The following is a 24,677-nucleotide window of genomic DNA, read 5'->3' on the forward strand; positions in this document are numbered from 1 at the left end:
TTGCCGTGGTTGGTAAAGCACAATCCTCGCGTCGATTGGGTGTCCAGAATCATCCACTTGGACTCGGAGCATTGTTGTGACTCCTGTTATACCAAAGACCACCTCCTCGGGAAACGCTCCATACAAGCGAGATCGATGCCTTTACAGGGGATGGGGTTGGTTTCCCAAGCAGCTGTGCCCAAGGAATACCTGGACCTAGCAGACGTGTTCGACAAAAAAGGAGCCAACACCTTGCCACCGCATCGCTCGTTCGATTGCCGGATAGACCTGATTCCCGGTTCCACGTTGCCTTGCAGCAGAATATACTCTCTCACGGAGAAAGAGAACGTCCACCTTCGCTCCTACTTGGACGAGTATTTGGACAATGGATTCATTCGTCATTCCAGGTCTCCAGTCTCCTCTCCTCTGTTTTTCGTAGCTAAGAAAGAGGGCGATCTGAGGACATGCATTGACTTCCGAGCGATGAACAACATCACCGTGAAAAACCGTTACCCACTGCCTTTGATTACTAATCTCCTGGAACAGGTAAAAGACGCCTCAGTGTATACTAAGCTCGACCTGCGGGGTGCGTACCATCTAGTCAGAGTCCGAAAAGGCGACGAATGGAAGACTGCCTTCCGAACAAAATTCGGTTTATTCGAATACCAGGTCATGCCGTTCGGACTCTGTAATGCCCCCGCAGCGTTCCAGTACTTTATCGACGAGGTGTTACGGGACTTCATTGACGTCTTTTGCATTGTCTACATAGACGACATCTTGATCTATTCGCAGACCATTGCAGAACACGTGCAGCATGTGCGTTCTGTCCTTCAGCAGCTGAGTAGACACCGTCTGTACGTAAAGCTGGAAAAGAGCGTCTTTCACGTCACCACTGTCGAGTTTCTGGGGCATGTCATCACTCCAGCGGGCATTCAAATGGACAACAAGAAGGTGGAAGCCATCCTGTCTTGGCCCCCCCCGGAGTCCGTTAAAGGGGTACAACGGTTCTTGGGTTTTTCCAATTACTACCGCCGATTCATTACGGGCTTCTCCGAGATGGTAGCCCCGATTACCCGGTTGTTACGGAAAGGAGTGCGCTTCTGTTGGGATCAGAAGGCGGACGACGCCTTCCAAGAACTGAAGAGACGCTTCACTGTTGCCCCGGTTCTGATGCACCCCGACACCGAGCAGCCCTTCGTAGTGGAGGCGGATGCCTCTAAGGATGCCATTGGGGGCGTGCTGTCTCAACGGAGCACCCACACAGGTCTACTGCATCCGGTGGCATTCTATTCCAAGAAGCTCCAACCAGCGGAACGCAACTATTCGGTGTCGGACAGGGAACTCCTTGCCATCAAGACCGCTTTTGAGGAATGGCGCCACTTCCTGAAAGACGCCAAACACACCGTTACCATCTACACGGACCACAGGAACCTTCAGTTTCTCCGGTCAGCACGTGCCCTCACCGCCCGACAGCTCCGATGGACCCTTTTCTTCAATGACTACGATTTCGTGATCACGTTTCGTCCAGGGAGAGAAAACGCCAAAGCCGATGCCCTCTCGCGGTTGGAGGAAACTGACGAGGAGGCCGAGAACACCGAGCCTCTTCCTATCATTGCCGAGAAACACTTCCAGGGTGTTGTGACGTCTTCAGGCTTCTTATCGCAAGTACGGAAGGACACGAAGCAAGTCGACCCGGAGGGTATGGCAGAAGGACGCAAAGAAGTGTCCTACAAGGATGGTTTGCTGTTTCATGGGGAACGGCTGTATCTACCTGGGGTGCCCAGTCAGCAGGAGGCGGTCCGCCTGTGTCACGATCACGTTTTATCCAGCCATCCCGGTTTCCATAAGACACTGGAGCTCCTGCAAAGACAATTCTGGTGGCCGAACATGGTTACCGACACGAGACGACATGTAAGGAGCTGTACCATCTGTCTCTTGAGTAAGAACACATCTGAACCTCCGGTGGGCCTTCTGCGTCCCATTCCTGTACCACCGTATCCGTGGCACACTGTCTCCATGGATTTTGTGGTAGAACTCCCTATCACTAAGACGGGGCACACCACGATTCTCACCATCGTTGACCATCTCTCCAAAATGGCGCATTTCGTACCTTTGTTGAAGGTGCCCACGGCTGCGAACCTGGCCGGGATCTTTGTGCAAGAGGTGGTCCGCCTTCATGGCATCCCATCGGTGGTCATAACAGACCGGGGATCGCAATTCGTGTCCCGCTTTTGGAAAGAGGTGTGCAGTATCCTCGAGATGGACGTACGCTTGTCCACAGCGTACCACCCACAGACGGACGGTCAGGCGGAAAGAACTAACCACACCATGGAACAGTACCTCCGTTGCTTGCTGCTTATGGTCGACAAAAACTGGTTCGAGGTTCTCTGGATGGCTGAGTACGCGTACAACAACAGTAGGCATTCGGCCATCGGCATGTCTCCCTTCTTTTGTCTCCAAGGCCGTCACCCCCGCACCTCTGCCTGGGAAGTACCCCGGGATTGCTGCCTGCCGTCAGTACGTTCTTATCATGATTCCTTGCGCACCATCTGGCAGCAAGCTCGGTTTGAGTTGGCCAAGGCGAAGGACACCTACAAGGCGCATGCAGACGCCCATAGGCAGAAAGAACCCGATTACCGCTTGGGTGACCGAGTGTGGTTATCTATAAGACATCTCAACGTGCATGGTCCCAAGAAACTGTTACCCCGGTATGTGGGCCCGTTTGTCATTGAGAAGGTGGTCAATCCTGTGGCTATGAGACTTACGCTCCCTCCGCACATGAAGATCCACCCCGTCTTCCACGTCTCTCTTCTGCAGGCGGTCCGTCCTGGTGGCGGGGCTCCCTCTCCTCCTTCTCCGGTAGTAGTGGAGGACCATGTTGAGTATGAAGTCCGGGCCATCCTGGGTTCTCGCCGCACCAGGGGGAAGTTATTCTACCTAGTCGATTGGAAAGGGTACGGCCCGGATGAGCGGTCCTGGGAGCCTTTGTCCCATGTTCGCCATGCTCCTGCTCTGGTCCGTGCGTTTCATCTAAGTCATCCTTCCTGCCCTCGCCCTGCTGTCCCTTTTTGAGCCCCTGGGGAGGATGGGGGGGGGGACCTGTTTTGAGGGGGGGTTCTGTCACGTTACGGCGCTTGCCGTTCCTCGCCACTGCAGACACGCACACAGATACGACCCGGAATACTCACTTCCGGGTGGAAGTCGAGGACCGGTCTAGTCGTTCGTTCAGCGCAAGGGTCAGAGAAGCGCTTCCGGGGGAAACGCTTAAACACCGCGTTTCCCGCCGGCTCGGCGCTTCGTATTCCTTTGGATTCCCCGAGCGCGAGACAGCGTCCCGAAGCTGACCAGCGGAAAGCGAACGCTTTCAATCCCCGCGGGAAACCTGCAACGACCATCGTCCTCTCTCTGGAAAGCATTCCAGGTATCAGGTTCCCCAACCCTTGCCCCTCCCGTGACACTTAGTTCCTTTGAAGGGGTTCTCCTCTTTGTTTGCCATTGATGATTTTGCCAGCGCACCGCGCCAGTTCTGCTTTACCCTAGATGATTTTGCCCTTGATGATTTTGCCAGCGCACCGCGCCAGTTCTGCTTTACCCTAGATGATTTTGCCCTTGATGATTTTGCCTTTGATGACCTTTTGCCTTTTCGCGCAGAAGCGCCTTGATGTTTTGTTTTCTCTACACTGGAGCAGCGTTTAACATTACATTCGTCCTCCCGGAGTGTTATTGGGAAGTTGCGTTTAATACCATTGACCTTTGTGCAAAAGCACTGAATTTTGATTTGCTGCATAACCTGTCCTACACACCTCACCTGAACAACTGCCGTGCTGCGACCTTCGTCACCGCAGTATGGTGAGTTCCCTGAGTCTAGGACAGGAAATATATCTGTGTGTGTGTCTACGGTGTGTTGGGGTTCTTCACTGACCTTAGTTTCCCTGTTTATAGGCCACTCCGAGATACCCTGCGCGCCTACCTACCGCTGTTGTTCAGGCTCCTTTCCCTGCGTCCATCTCATCCCTGCTGGGTTCTACTGTCCACGAGGGTCAGGTGGGTACAGGGACGGGCGCTCTTGTCGTCTCTGCGGAATCGCTGCACAAGCAGAGGTAAGTCTTGTGGAGCACTTGACAAAGGGGTATTGATGTACATTTTGTAAAATAACTTTTCTTTCCCTATAGGTTATAAGGTGTTCCCCTCACATGTTGAGCGCTTGAACTGCTCATCCCGCCTGCTGCGTGCAGACCGGTGAATGGATAGTGTGAGTGTTGGTGTTATGAGCCCCACCAAAGACTGCATGTGTAAATGAGTTAGTGTGACGTCGGGTCTGTGATGCAGGGAGGATACCGGTATGGGTTTGCTTTCCCCGTTACCAGGGTTTTTGCGCTCCATCATTTGCTAAGAGGTCATTGAAGGCCTGCCCCATTTCTCCACCACTTCGCAAACTCATCTCCTGGCACACTACGGGTTGGGGAAAGAAGTTTTCTCGGATGCTAAGGGACCAAGAAGCCCTCCTGGTACTTTCTGTAAGTCCTACACAGTGGGATTCCTGAGAGCTGGTCAGAGGCCCGCCCCCTTTCCCCACCACTCTGCAAACACCATTGATACTTAAAAACCCATAGAAATTCACTGAAAACACCAAAGGTGACACAGACGTTATAGTTAGGAGTTAGCATTTAAAAACCTTAGAAATTCATTGAAAAAAACAAAGGTTACAGGAACATTATAGTTAGGCTGACATTTCACTCGTGCAAAGCCAGAGAAATTAAGCAGCTAACTATAACTCGCACCCAGCAAAGCACTGCTTATGACCTCACATATTCCATCACTCATGACATGGTGAGTGACATCACTTATGACATCACTGATGACATCTCAAATGACATCACTCATTACAGAATCTCTGACACACCCACTCACACCCAAATATTACCTTTCATATACCCAACCCAACTTCTACACCTGCATTCTCAAAAACATTGACACACCCATACATGTAGATACACACCAGCCTACCCACATCCACTCTGTTACCCATTCAGCCACTCATACACCAACTCACTTACTAATACAGCCACTCACACACAATCACTCATAGAGCTACTCACTCAACTATAGAGTCAATCACACAGCCATTTAATCACCTATGTGGTTATACACATACCCAGTCATTTATTCATTCAGATACTAACACATACTCACTCACCTATAGAGTCACAGACATAAGCACACACTCGCCCATACAGCTACTTATATACTCCAGCAATCACCTATACTGCCTTTCACATATGCAGTTACTCACCCATATACCACTGACACATCCATTCACTCACCGACACAGCCATACACACTAACTCACCCATAGAGCCCCTTACAAACATACTCACTAACCCATAGAGCCGCTGACTCACACACGTACTCATCCATACAGGCAGTTACACACCCCTCACCCACCCACACAGACATTGAGACACCCATACACATACTCAGACAACCAATCAATCACCCATACAGAAACTCACATATCCACTCACACACCTATACAACCACTTAGGTACCAACTGGCAGACAGATACATATATTCAAATACCAACTCGCTCTCCCATACATTCAGTTAGACACTTAATTATTCACTTCTACAGTTACTCACATACCCAATGAATCATCCAATCAGGCACTCATACATCCACTGATTCACTAATACACCTTGGTATGTACATTTGACACTCAAACTTTTGAAAAAAACACTCACAGTCACTAGATGATGTCATCAGTGGTGTCATTTGAGATGTCATCAGTGATGTCATCAGTGATGTCACTTACCATGTCATGAGGGATGTAATATGTGCAGTCATAAACAGGGAATTGCAGGGGTGCAAGTTATAGTTAACCCATTTAACTATACCTGCTGAATTTCTCTGGTTTTGTATGAGAGAAATGTCAGCGTAACTATAACTTCCCTGTAACCTTCAGTTTTTTCAGTGACCAATATTCTGGTACTGTGCTATATTTCCTACTGGAAAATTATGGAGGGGTGAAAAGCTAGCTCTGGTTAGATAGGGAGTTGCACCAGGGATGCCACAGGTGATAAGCAGCCGTTAGTACCTTAGGTATGGGACAGGTGAAGAGGAAAATGGATGGGGATTCTGGCTCAAGGACCTTCTAGGTTCAAACAACGAAGACAGCACAGAAGATATCATTTACCTCTCTGCCCTTCACCTGAAAACTCAGGTTTGTCATCTGGGAGGGAGTTTAATGGGTGGTAAGTTTGAGTGTGAATCCGCGCAGGACAGGCAGTGGTCAATTGATGTTAGGTAAGGCCTCAACTCAGAAATATACTGACCTCAAAAAGGGCTGAGTGGGAGGGCAGAAAGGGCTTATGTGAAAGAGACTGGATTTGGAATATGAAGTGATCAGGAAAGGGGGCAGGCTGAAGACGTTTGTAAAGGAGAGGCAGGGATGACTGGGAAGAGGGAGGTGAGCCCTATCTCTAGAGGAGCCAATATGCACACAAATTTGATTCTGGTAAAATGCAGAAACAAGCAAATGAAGACACAAGGTTAAGCTGTAGGCGTAGTGACGCTAACTAGCATTTTGAAAAACAATAATGAAGCCAGAGAGGGAGTCAGCCGCTATAGCAAATTCTTTGAACTGCTGGGGATGATTCACTCAAAAACACACTATGCATCCAGTACTGCCCTCACACATACCCAATGCTGAAGCTTCATGCACAGCATTCAAATACGCACTTTTACTAATGTGAATGTGCTAAATGTGTACTTCTCGTGTATGTCTGGTACTCATGCAGCCACAGCAAAACACATGCTACTCATAAATTCCATTATGTATTGGGTTGAAAGTGGTACCAAGTGCTGGACAAAGCCCACTTATGAATCTAATGCCACAATCCTATGCTGCACATTCTCATTGCATCAACTCATGGTACACATGCGCCAAGTGCTCCACACATACACCTTATGTTAACACTGGTCACATAGGTGCCTCTCATTTAACCTATGATGCACATGCATTATTTCTATATATGCAATCCTTGTGCACTCACAGCTTTGCATGTTCTAGAACTGCAGAATGAGCTTAATTTGGAATCACATATTTAGAGGATGCTGCACATAAAGCAACCTATGAACCCCACTGGTTACCCATGCACCCAGTGTTGCACATGTACCGCCAATTGCTGCATATAAAGTTGCACATGCTTCACCTGCTGAGGATTCAACTATGTGCATGCACTACTCAGGCATCAAGTGATACGCATGCATTTGGCGCTGCATCAATATTACTCGCAAACTCAATGCTGAAGAATCAACAGATAATCACCAGACACTGCACTGCACATGCATGACTCAGAAATTCAGTGCTACATTTACACACTACTGCATCACTGGTGTACATGTGTGTGATGTTGTACATGCACTACACATGTACCTATTCTGCGCAACCTCAGCAAATTCCACTGCTGCACATGCCCACATAACTGCACACACAGTCACACTTCTGTTACACTTTCAACAGTACCACCAATATCACATGGGTCTGCATCCATCCACAAGCAGACTGCTTATGCAAAGTGTACCACTCTCCAGATGGAACCGTAGGAGTGCACAGAGAACAGGTTCTGGTAATGTTCACACACGTCCCAGATGATCTCGGTCCTGACAGTAGAGGGTGTGGCAATGGTTTTGCTGTAGCATCATTGAGGTCAGGTTAAATGTGCCAATATTTCACAGTAAAAGGGGGTCAATGGGCATCCACATCCTGGCACCTATTGATCAATCATTCATGAGCCAGCTGACAAGTTATGTCACTCTCAGCGTCATGAACTACAGCACATGACTCACTGATTACCTCAGAAGTCTTCTCTTAAATCACTCTATAACAGTTTAGCATAGAAAACAAATAGGTGAGTAACATTGAAAAGCGACCCTCCATTCCAAGCAGGAACAGGCAAAGAAAGAATGGAGAAATGTGGAGGATAATAACAAAAAACAGAATGGGAGGACAGAGGAAGCAAAAGACAAACTATTGATGGAGTGGAAATTTCATTTCATTTTTAGGGGTACATCATAATCACGTGTAGAGGGCACCCACATATAATCTTGCAAAAATGTGCAAACGTGATGTGTTAGAATTGTGAAATGTGTTATCAGAAATACGTGACATATCTTAGGCTATTGACAAGTGGCATAGAGATATAACTTGCAAAATGAATGTAACTAGTGGAACGTTAACATGAAGAACATGTATTGTGAAGATGACCATTTCTCATGTACTAAATGTGCTTATTAATTATGTCATTTCATACATAGATAAATGCATTAGTTGAAAGTGCAGTAATGTCTATGTGAAGTCGTAAAGCTTACATGGCGCATTCTTATGTTAGCGAAATTTGTAGGCCTGAAATGCAAGTCTCTGACAACTCTTGATTTAAAATGACTAGTTGAATTTCATGTGTACTGTGGAATCTGCTCTATCTCACGTTTTTTGTTTTGCAGGTGAAGAAGCGCTCTTTTAGGCAGAATAATGCCTTTTTTTAACTAGCTAGGCAAGGAGAGAAGAAGTTACACTCATGTGGCATGAGTCGATAAAGGAATGATGTTACAATTCACACAGGAGAAGGTCTGGGAACCAAGGACAAATTGTTGTGATATATGTACACGGTCGACATCATGGAAAAGTACATTCAGGACTGTACCCAGAGTGCATGGCGTGATTCGAGATGGCTCATGGGAGTGAGACCCTGTGGATAACTGGTTGTTGGAATTAGGGATAGAGACGCACTTCTTTCTTGCCTTCAGAATGAGCTCTTTCTTTGTGATGGTGACTTTATGCTACTTGACCCATTGAGGGTGGAGAAACTTACTAGGAAAACTACACACACTGACACCTTTTATGCTTCCTTCTGAAAATACTTATGCAAGGATGCCACCAAAGCGTTAGAGTATGGATAGAATTAATGTTTTCACTCACCAATCCTCGATGGAGGGAAATTTGGACTCATGCTTCCTGATTTTCTGTATCCTACTTCTTGAATTAATTGTGTTGCTTATGCTGCACCGTCTGAATTGGATGTGCAGATTTGGCTTCATGCTAATTCTTTGTATTTCTATACCCTCGTGTTGAGGTGTCTCTATGTCCAGTTGTTTTTGGCTTTGTAATAAACTAACTAATCTTAAATAGTTGTCTGTGGGTTATTATGTACCAAGGAGAGTTATTGCCTAATTGACTTACTTAAAGCCTTTTTTCCCTTTACACTCTCATGCTGTGAAAAAGAACCATTGGAGTGTGACTCTAGAACAGGTCTGGAACTTATGGGCCCAGATCTTAAACTGTGGGGAGACATGTTATGTTATGTTAACGGGTCTTGTAAAGCGCCTGGTTACACTATCACAGTGTGTCCCCGCGCTGCGGTGGAGCAGCAAGAGCAGATACTAAGGTCTATGTGTGGGGGAACAGGAGAGTCTTAAGCTTCTTCCTAAAGATACCTTCAACTGGTTCCAGTCGGAGGCACACCGGTAGTTTATTCCAGGATTGGGCCGCCAAGAGTCGAAAAGATCGGCCCCCCATCCTGGCTCTTTTTATCATGGGGACACAGACTAAGCCCAGTCCCTCAGACCTGAGGCGACGGGTGGGAGTGTAGGGAGTGAGAAGGTTACGCAGGTAGGCAGGAGCGGTCCCCTGCATAATGCGATAACACACTCATAATACCTTAAAGCGTGCTCGTTCCCGGATAGGGAGCCAGTGTAAGGAGGCAAGAGCCGGCTTTGAGGGAGCTCTCATAGGGCGCTTCAGGACTAGACGGGCCGCTGCGTTCTGAACGCATTGGAGTCTCTGTATGCACCTTTCTGTAGCCCCCAGAAGGAGAACGTTCCCATAATCAAGACGGGAAGTCACAAGTGCGTGAATCATGGTCTTCCTGGCCGCAGTGGGTAATATGTCAAGGGTTTTCCTAAGTCTTTTTAGAACTCCATAACATGTGCCAGCAACCCGTCTGGTGTGGTAATCAAACGAGAGGTGGGTGTCAATCCAGACCCCAAGGTTTTTTGCCTGGGCACAAGGCATAGGAGTAGGGCCCAAATCGTGCGGCCACCACGCAGACGACCAGACAGAAGGGGCTTTCCCCACTATCAACACTTCGGTCTTATTGCCGTTGAGTTTTAGACAGTTTATGTCCATCCAGGCTGCAAGTTCTTGGAGGCCCGCCACCAGGTTGGGAGCTGCCGATTGTTGGTCTTGAGTCAAGGACACAAACAGCATGAAAGCAAAAAGCAAAGTAAGGAGGTTTGGGGTAAGTGCAGGGGAAAGCATCACACGTAGAGTGAGTACTAACAGTAAGTGCTTAAAGAAAAAGAAGAAAGTGGTTTCCCCAATGTAAACAGCATCAGCAAAGGGAAGATGTAAATCAACCAATCAAAACACTCTGAGACCGAAATGCTCTGAGGCTGGACAAACTCAAGAATAGGGAGTAAAGCCATCGAATTTAGGAGCAGGGAAGTGAGATATACAGTAACGTCATATAAACATGAACAAGGGACTGATTCAAAACCCACTATATATATATTGGAAACAATAATCTTGGACAAAGCTGTCTGTGGCTGAGACCTAACAATCTTCGTGGTGTAGTGTCCAAAGGATTATGGAACGCCTACTTAAAGTCCTAGGAAGAGGGCAGAGGATGCGTTTACATGAAAGTAAAGCACCTGGAGGAGAAATGCATTGTGAATATTCAGGGCTCTCTGTGCTGGTAGAACGACAGTGGCAGTTGTCAAAGCAGTCAATATTGTTCAAGAGAAGATTAAAAGACAATGGGGCAGATTTATGAGCCCCTTGCGCCACTTTTGTGTCACTTTTAACATGGGAAAAGTGACGCAAAAGTGGCGCAAGGGGCTCATAAATCTGCCCCAATGTGCATAAAGTATTACATGGTCTATGTTCTATTCTACATTTAAGAAACCAGAAGAAAATTCATGAAAAATCATTTAAATACTTTCATTGACTATTGCTGTTATTACAAGATAATCACACATATTACTAATTTTGTATACATTATTGTCTCATGACAGACATTTAGATTTGTACTCACAATATCTGGTCTTCCAAGTTTCAGGCATGAAGTATATGACGATTCCACAGGTCTGGCAGTTTTTATTCCTAAAATGCTTCTAGTCAAGGAGGAATCCAGGGCAAGAAGATGTCTGTTGAAATCGGACTGGTAACCGGCAAAACGAGTGGCAATACTTGCATTGTTATTCCATCCTCTTTGTGCAGCGTCATTTGTTCTCTCAGAATTCATGAAATGAAGGACGTCTACAATGGAATTGCTATTTTTTCTGATTTTCTCTGTGTGAGAAGCACTGCAATTCTTGTTCAAATGCGAAACACTACCGTTTTGGCCTTTTGCTTTGGCTTTCTGTGAATCCTTCGTCTTCGTGCCAGAAGGGCCACAGCAACTACAGCAGCCTTTCTTAGTTACTATTGAACTCACTTTAGCCATTAAAGCTTGTGTTTTGCTTGGTGGTGCAGGCAAGCATGAATATTCTTTCAAAACACGTTCCTCAAAGTCTTCATCGACATCGTGATGTGCAATATTATGGGTCAATAGTCGCACTAAAAGCTCTTGTTTCGTTGTCACATCTTCTAGAAGGTGCACAGTGGTAATGTCAGGTTTAAGCAGGTTGAAAAAGGAGTTTCTGGCGTTGAGCTAAAAAGTTAAATAAAAATTATGGTTGAAATGATCATAGCAATTATTTTGCTTCCAGGTGTGATTCAGATTATGCTTAGCTGATGAGAGAAGAATTACGATATATGTTACTTTATAAAAATACAAATGAGAACTACTGTTGAATGTGGAGAGGGGTCATGACTCACTGAATGTAAAGCCTCGAGCGAGGCATAAGGTCTCCATTTCCTCAACAATGGTAATGAATAACAAATTACACTGTGCTTATCTGCATATGTGGTTTATTTCCTCATGTGTATGTTTCTATTAACAACATTTATTTAACCTAAACCTGGTTGCAAGCGGTTAAATTTGTGCAGTATGGTAAAATTACAAAGAAGAGAGAGATATGAACATTATCAAAGTTGCCTTTTTTTCTGGAATATAATTGTTGCATGCAATCTGTGTAGCAGTAAGAAATGTGTTTCCTTGTGTCAATCTTGCTGCAATGTGGTGCGAAGCTCGACCTTTGCACTGTAGTAATAAATGCATGAAAATATACATATATGTACACATATATATATACATATTATATTTATATATATATATATATACATTTTTTTTTTCACAAAAAGTGCACTGAAGTTCTTACTCATCAGCCATGCAAACTGTAACTCGCACACAAATGTATTGTTCATGACCCTACTTTTCATGTAACAGATTCTATTTCAAATGTTATAAATTATCTTGAAGGAAAGCAAATTGCATATTACATTGTCATTACCGCTGTTGAATACAGTATTATTTATTGGTTTGAGAAAGTGCAAATATTTAATGATGATGCAACTTTTACATGTTGTATACCTACTAGTATACATTTTATAAGGTAATAAGCATTGCAGAGCATTAGTCCCTGAGCCCAACCTTCAACGGAAGGTCAAATGCTGATGCGCACAGCTGAAGGCTATGTACACTGAAGATTGGTCACAAGGCCTGGCCATTGACAAAGTCTTGTATCCAACCTGCTGTACAAGCCAACATCCTACTGCCAAGGCCATCAAGGAAAGACAGTCCCCCTTTATTTATTTTGTAATTTATTTTCTTAATTTTTAACATTTTTATTATTTATTTTTTTGGGTGGATGATCTCGATAAGGGGTGGGTGAAAGTTCGCCAAAACACTTAGAGACTCTTCCACACAGCATGAATTGCCTAAAAAAATGAATTAAACATCAATTAAAACGTCTGCAAAGTAAATAGCCAAATAAAACCCACTCGTTCTAGCCTTAGAAATGGGTTACTTGAAGCTTTTACCAGTAAACCCTATTAGCAAGACAAATTGGAAAACGTAACTGTTAGAATCCGGGTTCTCTGGTTGGCACAGATAGGTACTTGTGACAAGCATTTCTCCTATCATCAAGCTCCACACTATGAAGCATAGTGGCAAGAAAAGTAGCGATAACCCCTGTTATCGCTATTTTCCCTATGCCTGCTTCAGGACTGACTTAACCATGATATCCTATGAAAGGTGGATATCATGGCTACGTTTGTGAGGCCCTAACAACAAGCTAACGCCACATTTTGTGAGATTATCGCTGGGTTTCCAGCGGTAATCTCACGTTAGGCAGTTAGCGTGAGGATTTTTATCGCTTTGAGATAAGCGTTGCTAATAGCACGCTATCTCAGCAATAAAAATCCACGCTAGCCGGCGATAATTATCCTAGCGCTAAGTGCGCTTAGCGGTAATTATCGCCGGTTGTTGTTGATATGCCCCTAAAATTGGCTGAAATCCTACTTTTCCTGGTGGTGGCAATCTTAGTCTGTTGTGTGGTTTCGTCCTCGGAGTAATTACTTTCTTGGTGAACCATAATACGTCATTAGAACAAACCTTAGTACATGGTACCAAGCCACTCTAATTATCCATACTAACAACCTCACAGGTTCTAAGCAATTTTGACCTAATGAAATATATTTTGGTGTGTGTATATTCTCATAAAATATCTTATCCTCTAATAAACAACTGCTTAAGCTATTTCTGTTTAGCCTCTGAATTTGGTTCTTGTGCAAATACTCTCATCTCATCACCCTCACCAGAAGCAGACTGGTAACAGCGTATCAGCAACTGGTTACGCAATGCACTTACCCAGCAACCGGTTAACAAGCACCCTCACCTCCATTTTTTCAAATGTATTTGTCTGTTGAAATTGATTGAATTCATAGACAAAACACACTAAGGGTAAAAACATGGCAGCAGCATTAAAAACATTAAAGTGCTAAATCTTTTCAATAAAACATTCACATTCTATTTTATAACAAAAGATTCACGAATTTTAGGTACAGGCCCGCGCCTAAAACGTGGTAAACAATCAGAGGAAGTTACCCGTGCGAGTATAGTGCATGGTGAAGTGGAAAAAGTGCAGTTTGCTAGCCAGTGCTAAGTTGTTTCAATCGCCTGAACCAAGCTGCTTGGAGGAATTTGTACACAACAGACACCACCACATGGCTGGTGTCTGTTTAACAGATCCTCAGCGCTTCACAGTAGTGTCTAAGCAGAGTGGTTTGATCCATTTTAATTGCGCCTGCTTGTAGAGCGGTACAAAAGAAAAGTATATGCTACTACTACTAAACTGAGAAAAATCCTAATTTTAAGGCTTTCGGTATTCACAGAAGGCATTTAGGGGTCCTAAAGTTATGAGTCCTAACTATACTACTACTAAACTGAGAAAAATCCTAATTTTAAGGCTTTCGGTATTCACAGAAGGCATTTAGGAGTCCTAAAGTTAGGAGTCTTAACTTCTGTGAATACCGAAATGAGTAAGTGCCTTCTGTGAATACCAAAATGAGTAAGTGCCTTCTGTGAATACGAAAATGGTAGTAAGTTTAGGATTTTGTCTTAAGTTAGTTCTGTGAATCGGGCCCACAATGTTTGGGACTTTCATTCTGTCCTTCAAAAACATTTAATTATACGGATGCCAGAATAGACTTATTCAGATTTATCACGAAATTAAAATTAAAAAGTGGCATAAATTGAAAAGATTAGGGGAGAACAGAAGAACTAAAATCCTTTCTCCCAGATAGCAGGATGATTTGAACATAGGGGACATAGATACCCTCATCAACATGATACAATTAGATCAGGAGAAAATTGAGAACATCAGGGAAGACAATGACAATTCAATCAATCAATCAATCAAGACATTTGTATAGCGCGCTACTCACCCGGAGGGTCTCAAGGCGCTTGGGGGAGGGGGGTCCGCTACTGCTCGAACAGCCAGGTCTTGAGTTGTTTCCTGAAGGAGAGGTGGTCATGGGTCAGACGGAGGTGGATGGGGAGGGAGTTCCAAGTCTTGGCTGCCAGGTAGGAGAAGGATCTTCCTCCCGCGGTGGCTCTTCGGATGCGTGGAACGGCGGCGAGGGCGTGGCTGGTCGAATGTAGCTGGCCGGTGGGAGTGTAGAAGGTCAGGCGGTCGTTGAGGTACCTGCGGCCCAGGTCATGGAGGGCCTTGTGTGTGTGGGTGAGGAGTCGGAACGTGATTCTCTTGCTGACGGGGAGCCAGTGTAGGTCTCTCAGGTGTCCGGAGATGTGGCTGTGTCGGGGGATGTCCAGGATGAGTCGTGCGGAAGCGTTCTGGATGCGTTGGAGCCTTTTCTGAAGTTTGGCTGTGGTTTCGGTGTAGAGGGTGTTTCCGTCGTCCAGTCGGCTGGTGACGAGTGTCTGGGTGACCGTCTTCCTGGTTTCGGTGGGAATCCATCTGAAGATCTTTCGGAGCATGCGTAGGATGTTGAAGCATGACGATGAGACGGCGGTGACTTGTCTGGTCATCGAGAGGGAGGAGTCCAGGATGAATCCCAGGTTGCGTGCGTGGTCCGTTGGTTTGGGTGCGCTGCCCAGGGCAGGGGGCCACCAGGAGTCGTCCCAGGCAGAGGGTGATGGTCCAAGGATGAGGACTTCCGTCTTGTCTGAATTCAATTTCAGGCGGCTGTTCGTCATCCACTCGGCTACTTCTTTCATCCCTTCTTCTAGGTTGGTTCTGGCGGTGGCGGGGTCGTTGGTGAGGGAGAGGATCAGCTGGGTGTCGTCGGTGTAGGAGATGATGTTGAGGTTGTGTTGGCGTGCGATGGCCGCGAGGGGGCTCATGTAGATGTTGAAGAGAGTGGGGCTGAGTGATGACCCTTGTGGTATGCCGCAGATGACTTCGGTGGCCTTGGATCTGAGCGGGGGGAGGCGGACTTTCTGGGTTCTTCCGGCGAGGAACGAGATGATCCACTCCAGTGCCTTTTCTTGGATTCTGATGTTGCTGAGGCGCTGCACTAGGGTGCGGTGGCAGATAGTATCGAACGCTGCGGAGAGGTCCAGGAGGATGAGGGCCGCTGTTTCCCCGTTGTCGAGCAGGGCTCGGATGTCGTCAGTGGCTGCGATGAGGGCGGTCTCGGTGCTGTGGTTGGCTCAGAAACCGGACTGCGAGTGGTCGAGGGATCCGTTCGTCTCGAGGAAGGCAGCAAACTGTCTGTTGATGGTCTTCTCCATGACTTTGGCAGGAAAAGGGAGGAGCGATATGGGGCGGTAGTTCTTGAGGTCGGTGGGGTCCGCTGATGGTTTCTTCAGGGGGGCGCTGAGTTGGGCATGCTTCCAGCTCTCCGGGAAGGTGGCGGTGTTGAAGGTGGTGTTGATGATGTCCCGGAGTTGGGGTGCGATGACAGAGTCTGCCTTGTTGAAGATGTGGTGGGGGCATGGGTCGGTTCGAGATCCGGAGTGGATGGTGTTCATCGTGCGGATGGTGTCTTCGGTGCAGACCGGGGTCCAGGCGTGGAGGGTGGTAGTGGGGGGCGTCGGTGCGATGGTTGAGTGCGTGGTCTGTGCACCGAAGCTGTTGTGTATGTCGGTGATCTTGCTCTGGAAGAACGAGGCGAGTGAGTCGCAGAGGTCTTGCGAGGGAGTGATGTCGTTGTTTCCGGCGCTGGGGTTGGAGAGCTCTCTGACGATGCTGAAGAGTTCCTTGCTGTTGTGGGCATTTTTGTCTAGTCGTTCCTTGAATGCTGTCTTCTTGGTGGTGTGGATCAGCTGGTGGTGTTTGCGGGTGGCGTGCTTGAGGGCGGTCATGTTGTCTGTAGTCGGGTCTTAGCGCCAGGCTTTCTCGAGGGTATGGCAGTTCTTCTTGGAGTTCTTGAGATCGTCGTTGAACCAAGAGGCTATCTTACTGCCGGGTCTGCTGGGATGGTTTTTCAGTGGTGCGAGGTCGTCCGCGCAGTTAGCGATCCACTGTGTGAGGTTGTTGGCTGCTTGGTTGGGGTCCGTTGTGCTCGGGGGAGGGTTCTGGCTCAGGGATGTGGTGAGCTGGTCGGTGGTGATCTTGTTCCAGCTCATGCGGGGAACCTGTTGTGGATGGTGGTGGGTCGTGGTTCTCCTGAAGCTGAAGTGGACGCAGCTGTGGTCTGTCCAGTGTAGTCCGGTTGAGTGGCTGAAGGAGATGTGCTTGCTTGAGGAGAAGATGGGGTCGAGCGTGTGGCCGGCGTGGTGGGTGGGGGTGTTCACCAGTTGCTTGAGTCCGAGGTTGGCGAGGTTCACCAGTAGGGCGGCGGTGTTGCTGTCATTGTTGTTCTCCAGGTGGAAGTTGAGGTAGGAGGATGTAGTCAGCGGAGGAGAGGGTGTGTGGGCTGATGAAGTCTGAAATGTCTTCGCTGAATTGTGTGCGAGGTCCTGGGGGTCTGTAGATGAGGGTGCCTCTGAGTGTGTTCTTGGGGTCGGTGTGTATCTGGAAGTGGAGGTGTTCGGCGGCTGTGAGGGTGTCGTCGGAGTTGGTGGTGATGCGGATGGTGTTCTTGTGGACGATGGCGATGCCTCCTCCGGTCTGGTTGATGCGGTCCCTCCGGGTGATCTTGTATCCGTCCGGGATGGCGATGGCGATGTCGGGCGCTGAGGAGGCGTTCATCCATGTTTCCGTGAGGAAGGCGACGTCTGGGGATGTAGTGTCGAGCAGGTTCCAAAGTTCCACGGCGTGTCTGTGGACGGAGCGGGTGTTGAGCAGGATGCACTTCAGGTGGTTGCTGCTGGTGCTCAGCTTGGCAGGTGCGGTACGGGTCCGGATGCAGGAGAACTTGCAGGAATGGCAGGTGAATGGTCCGTGGGAGCGTCTTGGGGTGGCTCGGTAGCAGACGGGGATCCGGCCGGTGTTGAGTGCGATGAGGGTGGCGGCGTCGTAGGTCCTGCGGGTGGGCTGGCATCTGCAGGGGCCAGGGGGTCTGGCTCTGGGTGCGGTCCAGGCACGGACGGGCGCAGACGGGCTTGCCTTTGGCGCACCGTCGGCGCACCCGCTGCGCGTACGCGTGCACTCCGCCATAAACGGGAAACGCGCCAGTGGCTGGGCACAACAACAACAAGTGGGGAAAACACACGATGAACAGAGGCAAAATACAAAATGCAAACGCTACAGAGGAGAAAATGCAAAATACAACAGTCAAGGATCAGGAGCACAGCTGCGGGCAATGGCGGCACTCGGCGGGATCGGTGGCAGCCTGGGCTCACTCACGGGGAGTGTGCGTGGTGCGTGGGGTGACCGGCCCAGAGGGTCAAGGGTCACTGCTCACCACCACGTGCACTCCGCTATAAATGGCCAAGTGGGAGGGAGGAGCAACTGGGAGGCGGGAGCGGGGCGGCGAATGGGAAGGGACACAGAGAGAGAAGGGGGCAGGGCCGCAGGGGGGCAGAGGCCGGAGGCGGGGAGAGGGCGGGAAACGCGGCAGGGGCTGGGCACAACAACAACAACAAGTGGGGAAAACACACGATGAACAGAGGCAAAATACAAAATGCAAACGCTACAGAGGAGAAAATGCAAAATACAACAGAACAGAACCCACTGCCGATAATAGCAGGGAGGTGAACGTTACCCAAATTTTGGACAGTTTAGAATTGACCACGGACAACTGTGCTTTCTCAGGTTTTAGATCTAGATCCACATTTATCCCCACCCTTCCTCATAACAATTTAGACACATTTCATGAATGTGTCAGCAAGGCATTTTGCACATTTAGACATAAGTAGAGGAATCCCAATCCAACTAACAACAATCTCTCTTATACTCCGAGACAGGCACTTAAATCCCTTACCGAGGATGCCAGCATTGTCTTCCGTCCAGCGGACAAGGCTGGCAATGTTGTCATATTGGATAGGGATAAATACATTGCTGAAGCATTAAAACAACTTACAGATACCAGGTCCTATGTGCCTATTTCTACAGAAATATATAATAACAGCATCACCAACATTTGGGACAAATTAACTATATGGAGAGAAAAGGGCATCCTGGAATGTGCAGAGTACAGGTACCTGAAAAATGACCATCCCATACTTCTGTACTCTACCTCTTGCCCAAGCTTAACAAGTACCCCATTGATCCACCAGGGCGTCCCATTGTGTCATCGAGGGGAAGTGTGTCGGAACATATTTCCAAATATGTGGACCACTTCCTCAGGGACTTTGTTAACTGTCTGCCCAGTTACATTAGGGATACCAAAGATTTTCTTATGAAAATACAGGACATACAGTGTGATGAGGATTCCCTACTCATCACACTGGATGTACAATCCCTATATACCATCATTGATCATCGTCAAGGATTGGACACATGCGACCATTTTCTCAAATCCAGGCAGTTATGATTCAGGGAACATAGCAGGATGATACTCAAGATGATCGATTATTGTCTGACCAACAATATCTTCTTGTTCAATGGTGTCCTGTATAGACAAGTCATCGGTACTGCGATGGGTTCGTGTTTCGCTCCCAATTTTGCGAACCTCTTCATGGGTCGGTGGGAAGAAGCTGACCCAGACTATGCAGGACAACTTGAACATGTGACAACTTGGATGCATTATATCGATGACCTGTTCATTGTCTGGAAGGGCACTGAACAGGAGGCGACCGAATTCATCGATAAATTAAACACTAACAATTGCAACATTGTCCTATGAGGTAACGTTAATAAAACCATGGCTGAATACCTAGATGTCAGGCTGGACATCAAGGACAACCAAGTCCATTCCACCCTATTCAGGAAGTCCACTGCTGGTAACAGTATTCTACATGCCCTCAGCAGTCATCCTGAGACTCTTAAATGGAGTATTCCATATGGAGAACTGCTGAAGGGCTAAGAGAAATTGCAACACCGAGACTGCTTATCAGCTGGAGAGCGAAATTATGTTAGATCATTTCAGAACCAGAGGGTACCCTAACTGGGTACTGCGCAGAGCTAAAGAAAGAGCAGACGGGGTGTCCAGATCTTTTACCATCCCTGACAGACCTGTGGAACCCACTACAGACAGTGAAAATAACACCAGAATCATTATGACATACAATTCGGACTCAAGCCACATTAAAAAAATTCTTGCCATGAACTGGGATATCCTCAGATGTGATAACACCATTGGTGACAGTATTCCAACAAGACCCAGCATCACATACAGAAAGGGCAGAAACATCAGAGACATACTAGTGCGCAGCGATATCACCTCATATCCCACTAGGCATGACCACGGTCTCAGGGGTTTCTTCCCTTGCGGCCATTGCAAGGCATGTAGAAACAGCACTTTCTGTAGCAAGACCACCCATAATGGTGTTGACAAAGAGATCAGTCAGTTCCTCACATGCAGCTCAACTTTTGTCATTTATGTGATTGAGTGCCCGTGCAAACTCCGGTACATTGGCAGTACCACCTTCATGACCATAAAACGTGTACTAGAGCATTGCTGGGCAATCACACATATTGACGAGAAATACCCAGTGGCCCGCTACTTCAGGGACCAGCCTTACTCCAATCCAGCTCTACTGAAATTTTTCATCTTGGAACAAATTGTGAATAACCCCAGGGGCAGAAATAGAGTGTTAAAACTAAGGCAGAGCGAGTCCAAATGTATTGTGGACTTACAGACCAAACACCCAGGGGGCCTCAATCAGGATGAGGTATTGGCAATACATCTGAGAGAATAACAAAGATAGAGTATGTGTTTCAGAGATTCCTAATTTGCAGACCTTCCTAGGGCAGCCAATCTCTTTCTCCTGTATTTCTTAATTGTGCAATAGAAATAGAAATGCTGCATTGTTTTTAATTTACATTTTGTTTAGTGACACATGTTTTTTCTCTTTTTTTTTGCTTACCGGAGGAAAGGAAGGGGCCAGACACGGCACTCACTCTTCACAGGCAACCTACCCTTTTCCCCGTTTTTCATCACTTATCACTGGTTGACTGTCGGACAGGGTATGTATGAGTTTTGAGACACACATTCGGATTTGACCCTAGCAGTCTGTGGATGCGCATCACTGTCAACCTCTAGTCACTGCAACTCGGCAGAGCCAGTATGGGCACTTGCCCTCATATTCTTACAACCAGACTCAGTGTTTTTCTATTCACAGTTTATAATTGGACTTTGCGCATATCACGCCAGACACATACACATTCTGGGTGATAACGTTTTGGCAATTGCTCATAACAATATATATTTTTTTGGCACCATCTTTAAACTAGGAAATTCCTTTTTTGCTAGTACATGGTCCCAAAGCTGCAATGTATGCATTTTAGCCTTTGGCGTGAACACATTGTGGTTTATATATACATGAGGCTAACATCCCAAAATGTCGGCCACTTTGCGCGTTTTTCCTCGTACATAATGCCTGCCAATATTTTGTATAATTCATACTTGAAACTGTGCAGTTACAATTGTTTTTTATTTTCTAAACCGTCTTGTATACATTACATTTTACAAGATTTTATCTGTATGAGAACACAGTATGGTTTGCACATATGAGGTTACCATTCTGAGATGTCCGACGCTCTTGCGCGGTTCTTAGAGACAGTGATGCCTGCCATTATGACCTTCTTTTGTGTGTGCACTCCAATGCTTTATCAGTCATGTTGTTTGTGCACTCATTTTACATGAACAAGGCTTTGCACTAAGCCGAAACGCGTAGTGAAATAAACACCCTCTGGATTTTGGATTGTTGTGGAGTCCGTTTATACTGAGAGCGCACGATACTTGGAACTGTGTGTGTATATATATATATATACACAAATATATATACCAAAGGTTTCAGGGGCGTTATAGTTAGGAATTGGCATTTAAAAAACCTTAGAAATTCACTGAAAAAACCATAGCTTTCAGGGGCGTTATAGTTAGGAATTGGCATTTAAAAACCTTAGAAATTCACTGAAAAAACCATAGGTTTCAGGGTTGTTATAGTTAGCTGGACATTTCCCTCGTACAAAACCCTAGAAATTCCCCTGTTATAGTTAGTTCAGCTAACTATAACTCGCGCCCCCGCAATGCACTGCTGATGACGTCACATATTACATCACTCATGACATGGTCAGTGACATGGTTTTTTCAGTGAATTTCAAAGGTTTTTTAAATGCCAATTTCTAGCTATAACGCGTGCATGAAACCTATGGTTTTTTCAGTGAATTTCAAAGGTTTTTTAAATGCTAATTCCTATCTATAACTTATCTCTGAAGATATCATGTTTAATGATTTTCATTGGATTTGTATATTTTTCAAATTCAGTGTGTCAATTTCATTAATTAAGTTTTTTTTAAAATACTTTTTTATCACCATTTTTTAAACTTATTTTTTCAATTAATTCTTTTAAAAATTAAAAAATATTATTTGAACTTAATGGGTTTTTCAAACATATTTGTTTAACTATATGTTCAAAACTTTATTTTATATATTTGTTTTCAATGTTTTTGGATCCGCGCACCCTAAGTGCACTGTTCTCGATCCCTACGTGATAGCATCCGCGCATGGTAAGCGTTGGGTACGTGTTTAGTGCACGATTGCAATGCGACCGGTATGCGACTCCCAGCCTATACGCGACACGTTCGATGTACGTAACGCGACGTTTACGCGCTTCCGCGATGCGTCATCTGCGTCTATGACGCGGTAGGTGCGCGGATCCCGCGAAATATTTAACATTTAAAAAAACATATATATATATGTATTTCATGTGAATATTAATTGAAGACAAACTCTAAACTAGTCTTAAAACTAATATATTTTCACATCTAATCCTATAATTTTTTTTAATTCAATTTCGCGGATGCGCGCTGAGTGCGTGCTGCGTAAGCGAAGGGTGCGCGGATCCCATGTGACCTGCAAAAAAAGAGATTTGATTGGTTCATTACACTTTCTCTTCTAACTATTGAAAGACCCCACCCATTTCAATCATTCTTCTTTGACCTTCTTTAGAGCACCATCTCTTTGGAGAGAAGAAGATTTTTCATATTAAGTTTACACTTAGCTCTAACTTTTTTCAACCAAAAATGGCTTTATGGCAGCAGGCATCACCTGCATCACCTCATACTTCTGAGGATGAATTTTTGGCGGAGGCACCACCCAAAGAACGTTTTTCTTCAGTGGTGTGGACATTTTTTACTTTTCCCGAGGGGCAGAATAAGACCAATGCCACCTTGGTCACGTGCAAGATTTGCAAAAGAGTCCTGTCGAGTGGGGATCCTAGCAAGAAATACTCGTGCGGCACGGCAAGTATGATGAAGCACATGAGGACCCTTCATCCAAACAATCTTGCACGAGAACAGTGCCGACGGATGAGAAACACTCCTGGTCCTGCGCCATCCACCGCATCGCAGCCGAGCACCTCAAGAGTGCATCCATCAGCCCAAACCTTGGACATCCGTCCTCAATTTCAATTTTTAAAAGTGCTCTACACTAAGTGCAATGGGACTTTGTGCTATGGTGAGTAGTCGATCGATCTGATCTGCCGCCGGCAAGAAAGTCACATTTGCTAGGTTTTTTTTTTGTTGTTTTCTTTATTGTTCCCTGAAGTTCATTGTTTGGTTTCTCCTGTTTATTTTTTTTGGTTTTTTTTGCAGAAAAACCAAAAAAAAAACAAATTGTTCAGAAAATTCAAAAACAATTATAAAAGAAGAAAGAAGAAACTTTCCTGGTTTAAAAAAAGAGCTACATTTCTTTGTTAGTGTTAGTTTAGATGAATGTATGTGTAGTACGTAATTGACTGAATGAATGCATTAGTAGCGTATGGTGAAAGTATAAGTGCAGAACTATGAGGAAGTGCTGCAGTATCACACAGTAACCTCTTTAACTGCAGTGTGCTGTAGTACTTCCGAAGCACAGGGATGCAACATATGTACATAAATATGTTGCAAATCTATGCTTCTGTCTGCACGGCTACTTAAACTGCAGCCATGTGGTGACAAAGGCACCCTTGCACCATAGTGCAAGGATATCTGTGTCATGTGCTGTTTGTTTTTCTACAGGAAGACACACCTTCCTGCACAAAAACAATGAGAAAATCCATTTTTCTCCTTCAATGTATGCTGAACATTTCAGCATGCATTGAAGATATAAAAATGTGGAGAAATTAAAACAATTCTCCTTGTTGTGCTTTCCTACACCAATTTTAGAATGGTGCACCATTCACACACATATCGAGATCTATGATTTATGATAAATCTAGACATGTATCCTGTTCTATGAGTATTAAGTGCAATCATGCACAACAACACTTATAGAACACCCTTTCAACACAAATTGGTCTGCCTGATGAGGTTGTATTTACATGGAGTATAAAAAGTGCACAGAGTGCCTTTTCCTCTCTTTGTAAATATGAAAGAGTATCTTACACAATAACTATGTTACAAAAAGTGACATATTTCCAGTTTTAAAATTCCTTGCGAATGATAAAAGGTAAGCATAGAGTTTTGTCTGCAAAGATGTTCAAAGAAGAATGATTGAAAATATTGTGGTCCTTCAATAGCTAAAATAGGAAATATTATGAACCCCTCAAATCTCTTTTTTAGCAGGTCACATGATATCTGATTATGGTCAGATTTCAAAACTACAAAGTTATAAACAGAGTGTTTTTAGAAACATGTTTCAACTTTGTAGCTTCTTGCAGACCTCCTCATTCTGCATATTGAGACTTAGTTAAACTTACCTTCACAGTAATAGGAATAAAAAATGGTACACATTTTTTTCACATTTTCATTCCAATCTAAATTCAT

General features: G+C 45.7%; 1 protein-coding gene across 1 annotated transcript in view; it reads right to left on the reverse strand.

The window, feature by feature from the left end:
* The window catches only part of LOC146822800 (fibrous sheath-interacting protein 2-like), a 666,318-nt gene that overhangs the window by 561,049 nt on the left and 80,592 nt on the right, over nt 1–24,677 (reverse strand). Inside the window, exon 2 of the mRNA XM_085606304.1 lies at nt 11,072–11,689. Within this exon, the coding sequence (XP_085462430.1) occupies nt 11,072–11,689 (618 nt within the window). The remainder of the gene's footprint in view (nt 1–11,071; nt 11,690–24,677) is intronic.

The sequence above is a fragment of the Triturus cristatus genome, chromosome 5_2, assembly GCF_964204655.1.
Source record: "Triturus cristatus chromosome 5_2, aTriCri1.1, whole genome shotgun sequence".
Taxonomy (NCBI): Eukaryota; Metazoa; Chordata; class Amphibia; order Caudata; family Salamandridae; genus Triturus; species Triturus cristatus.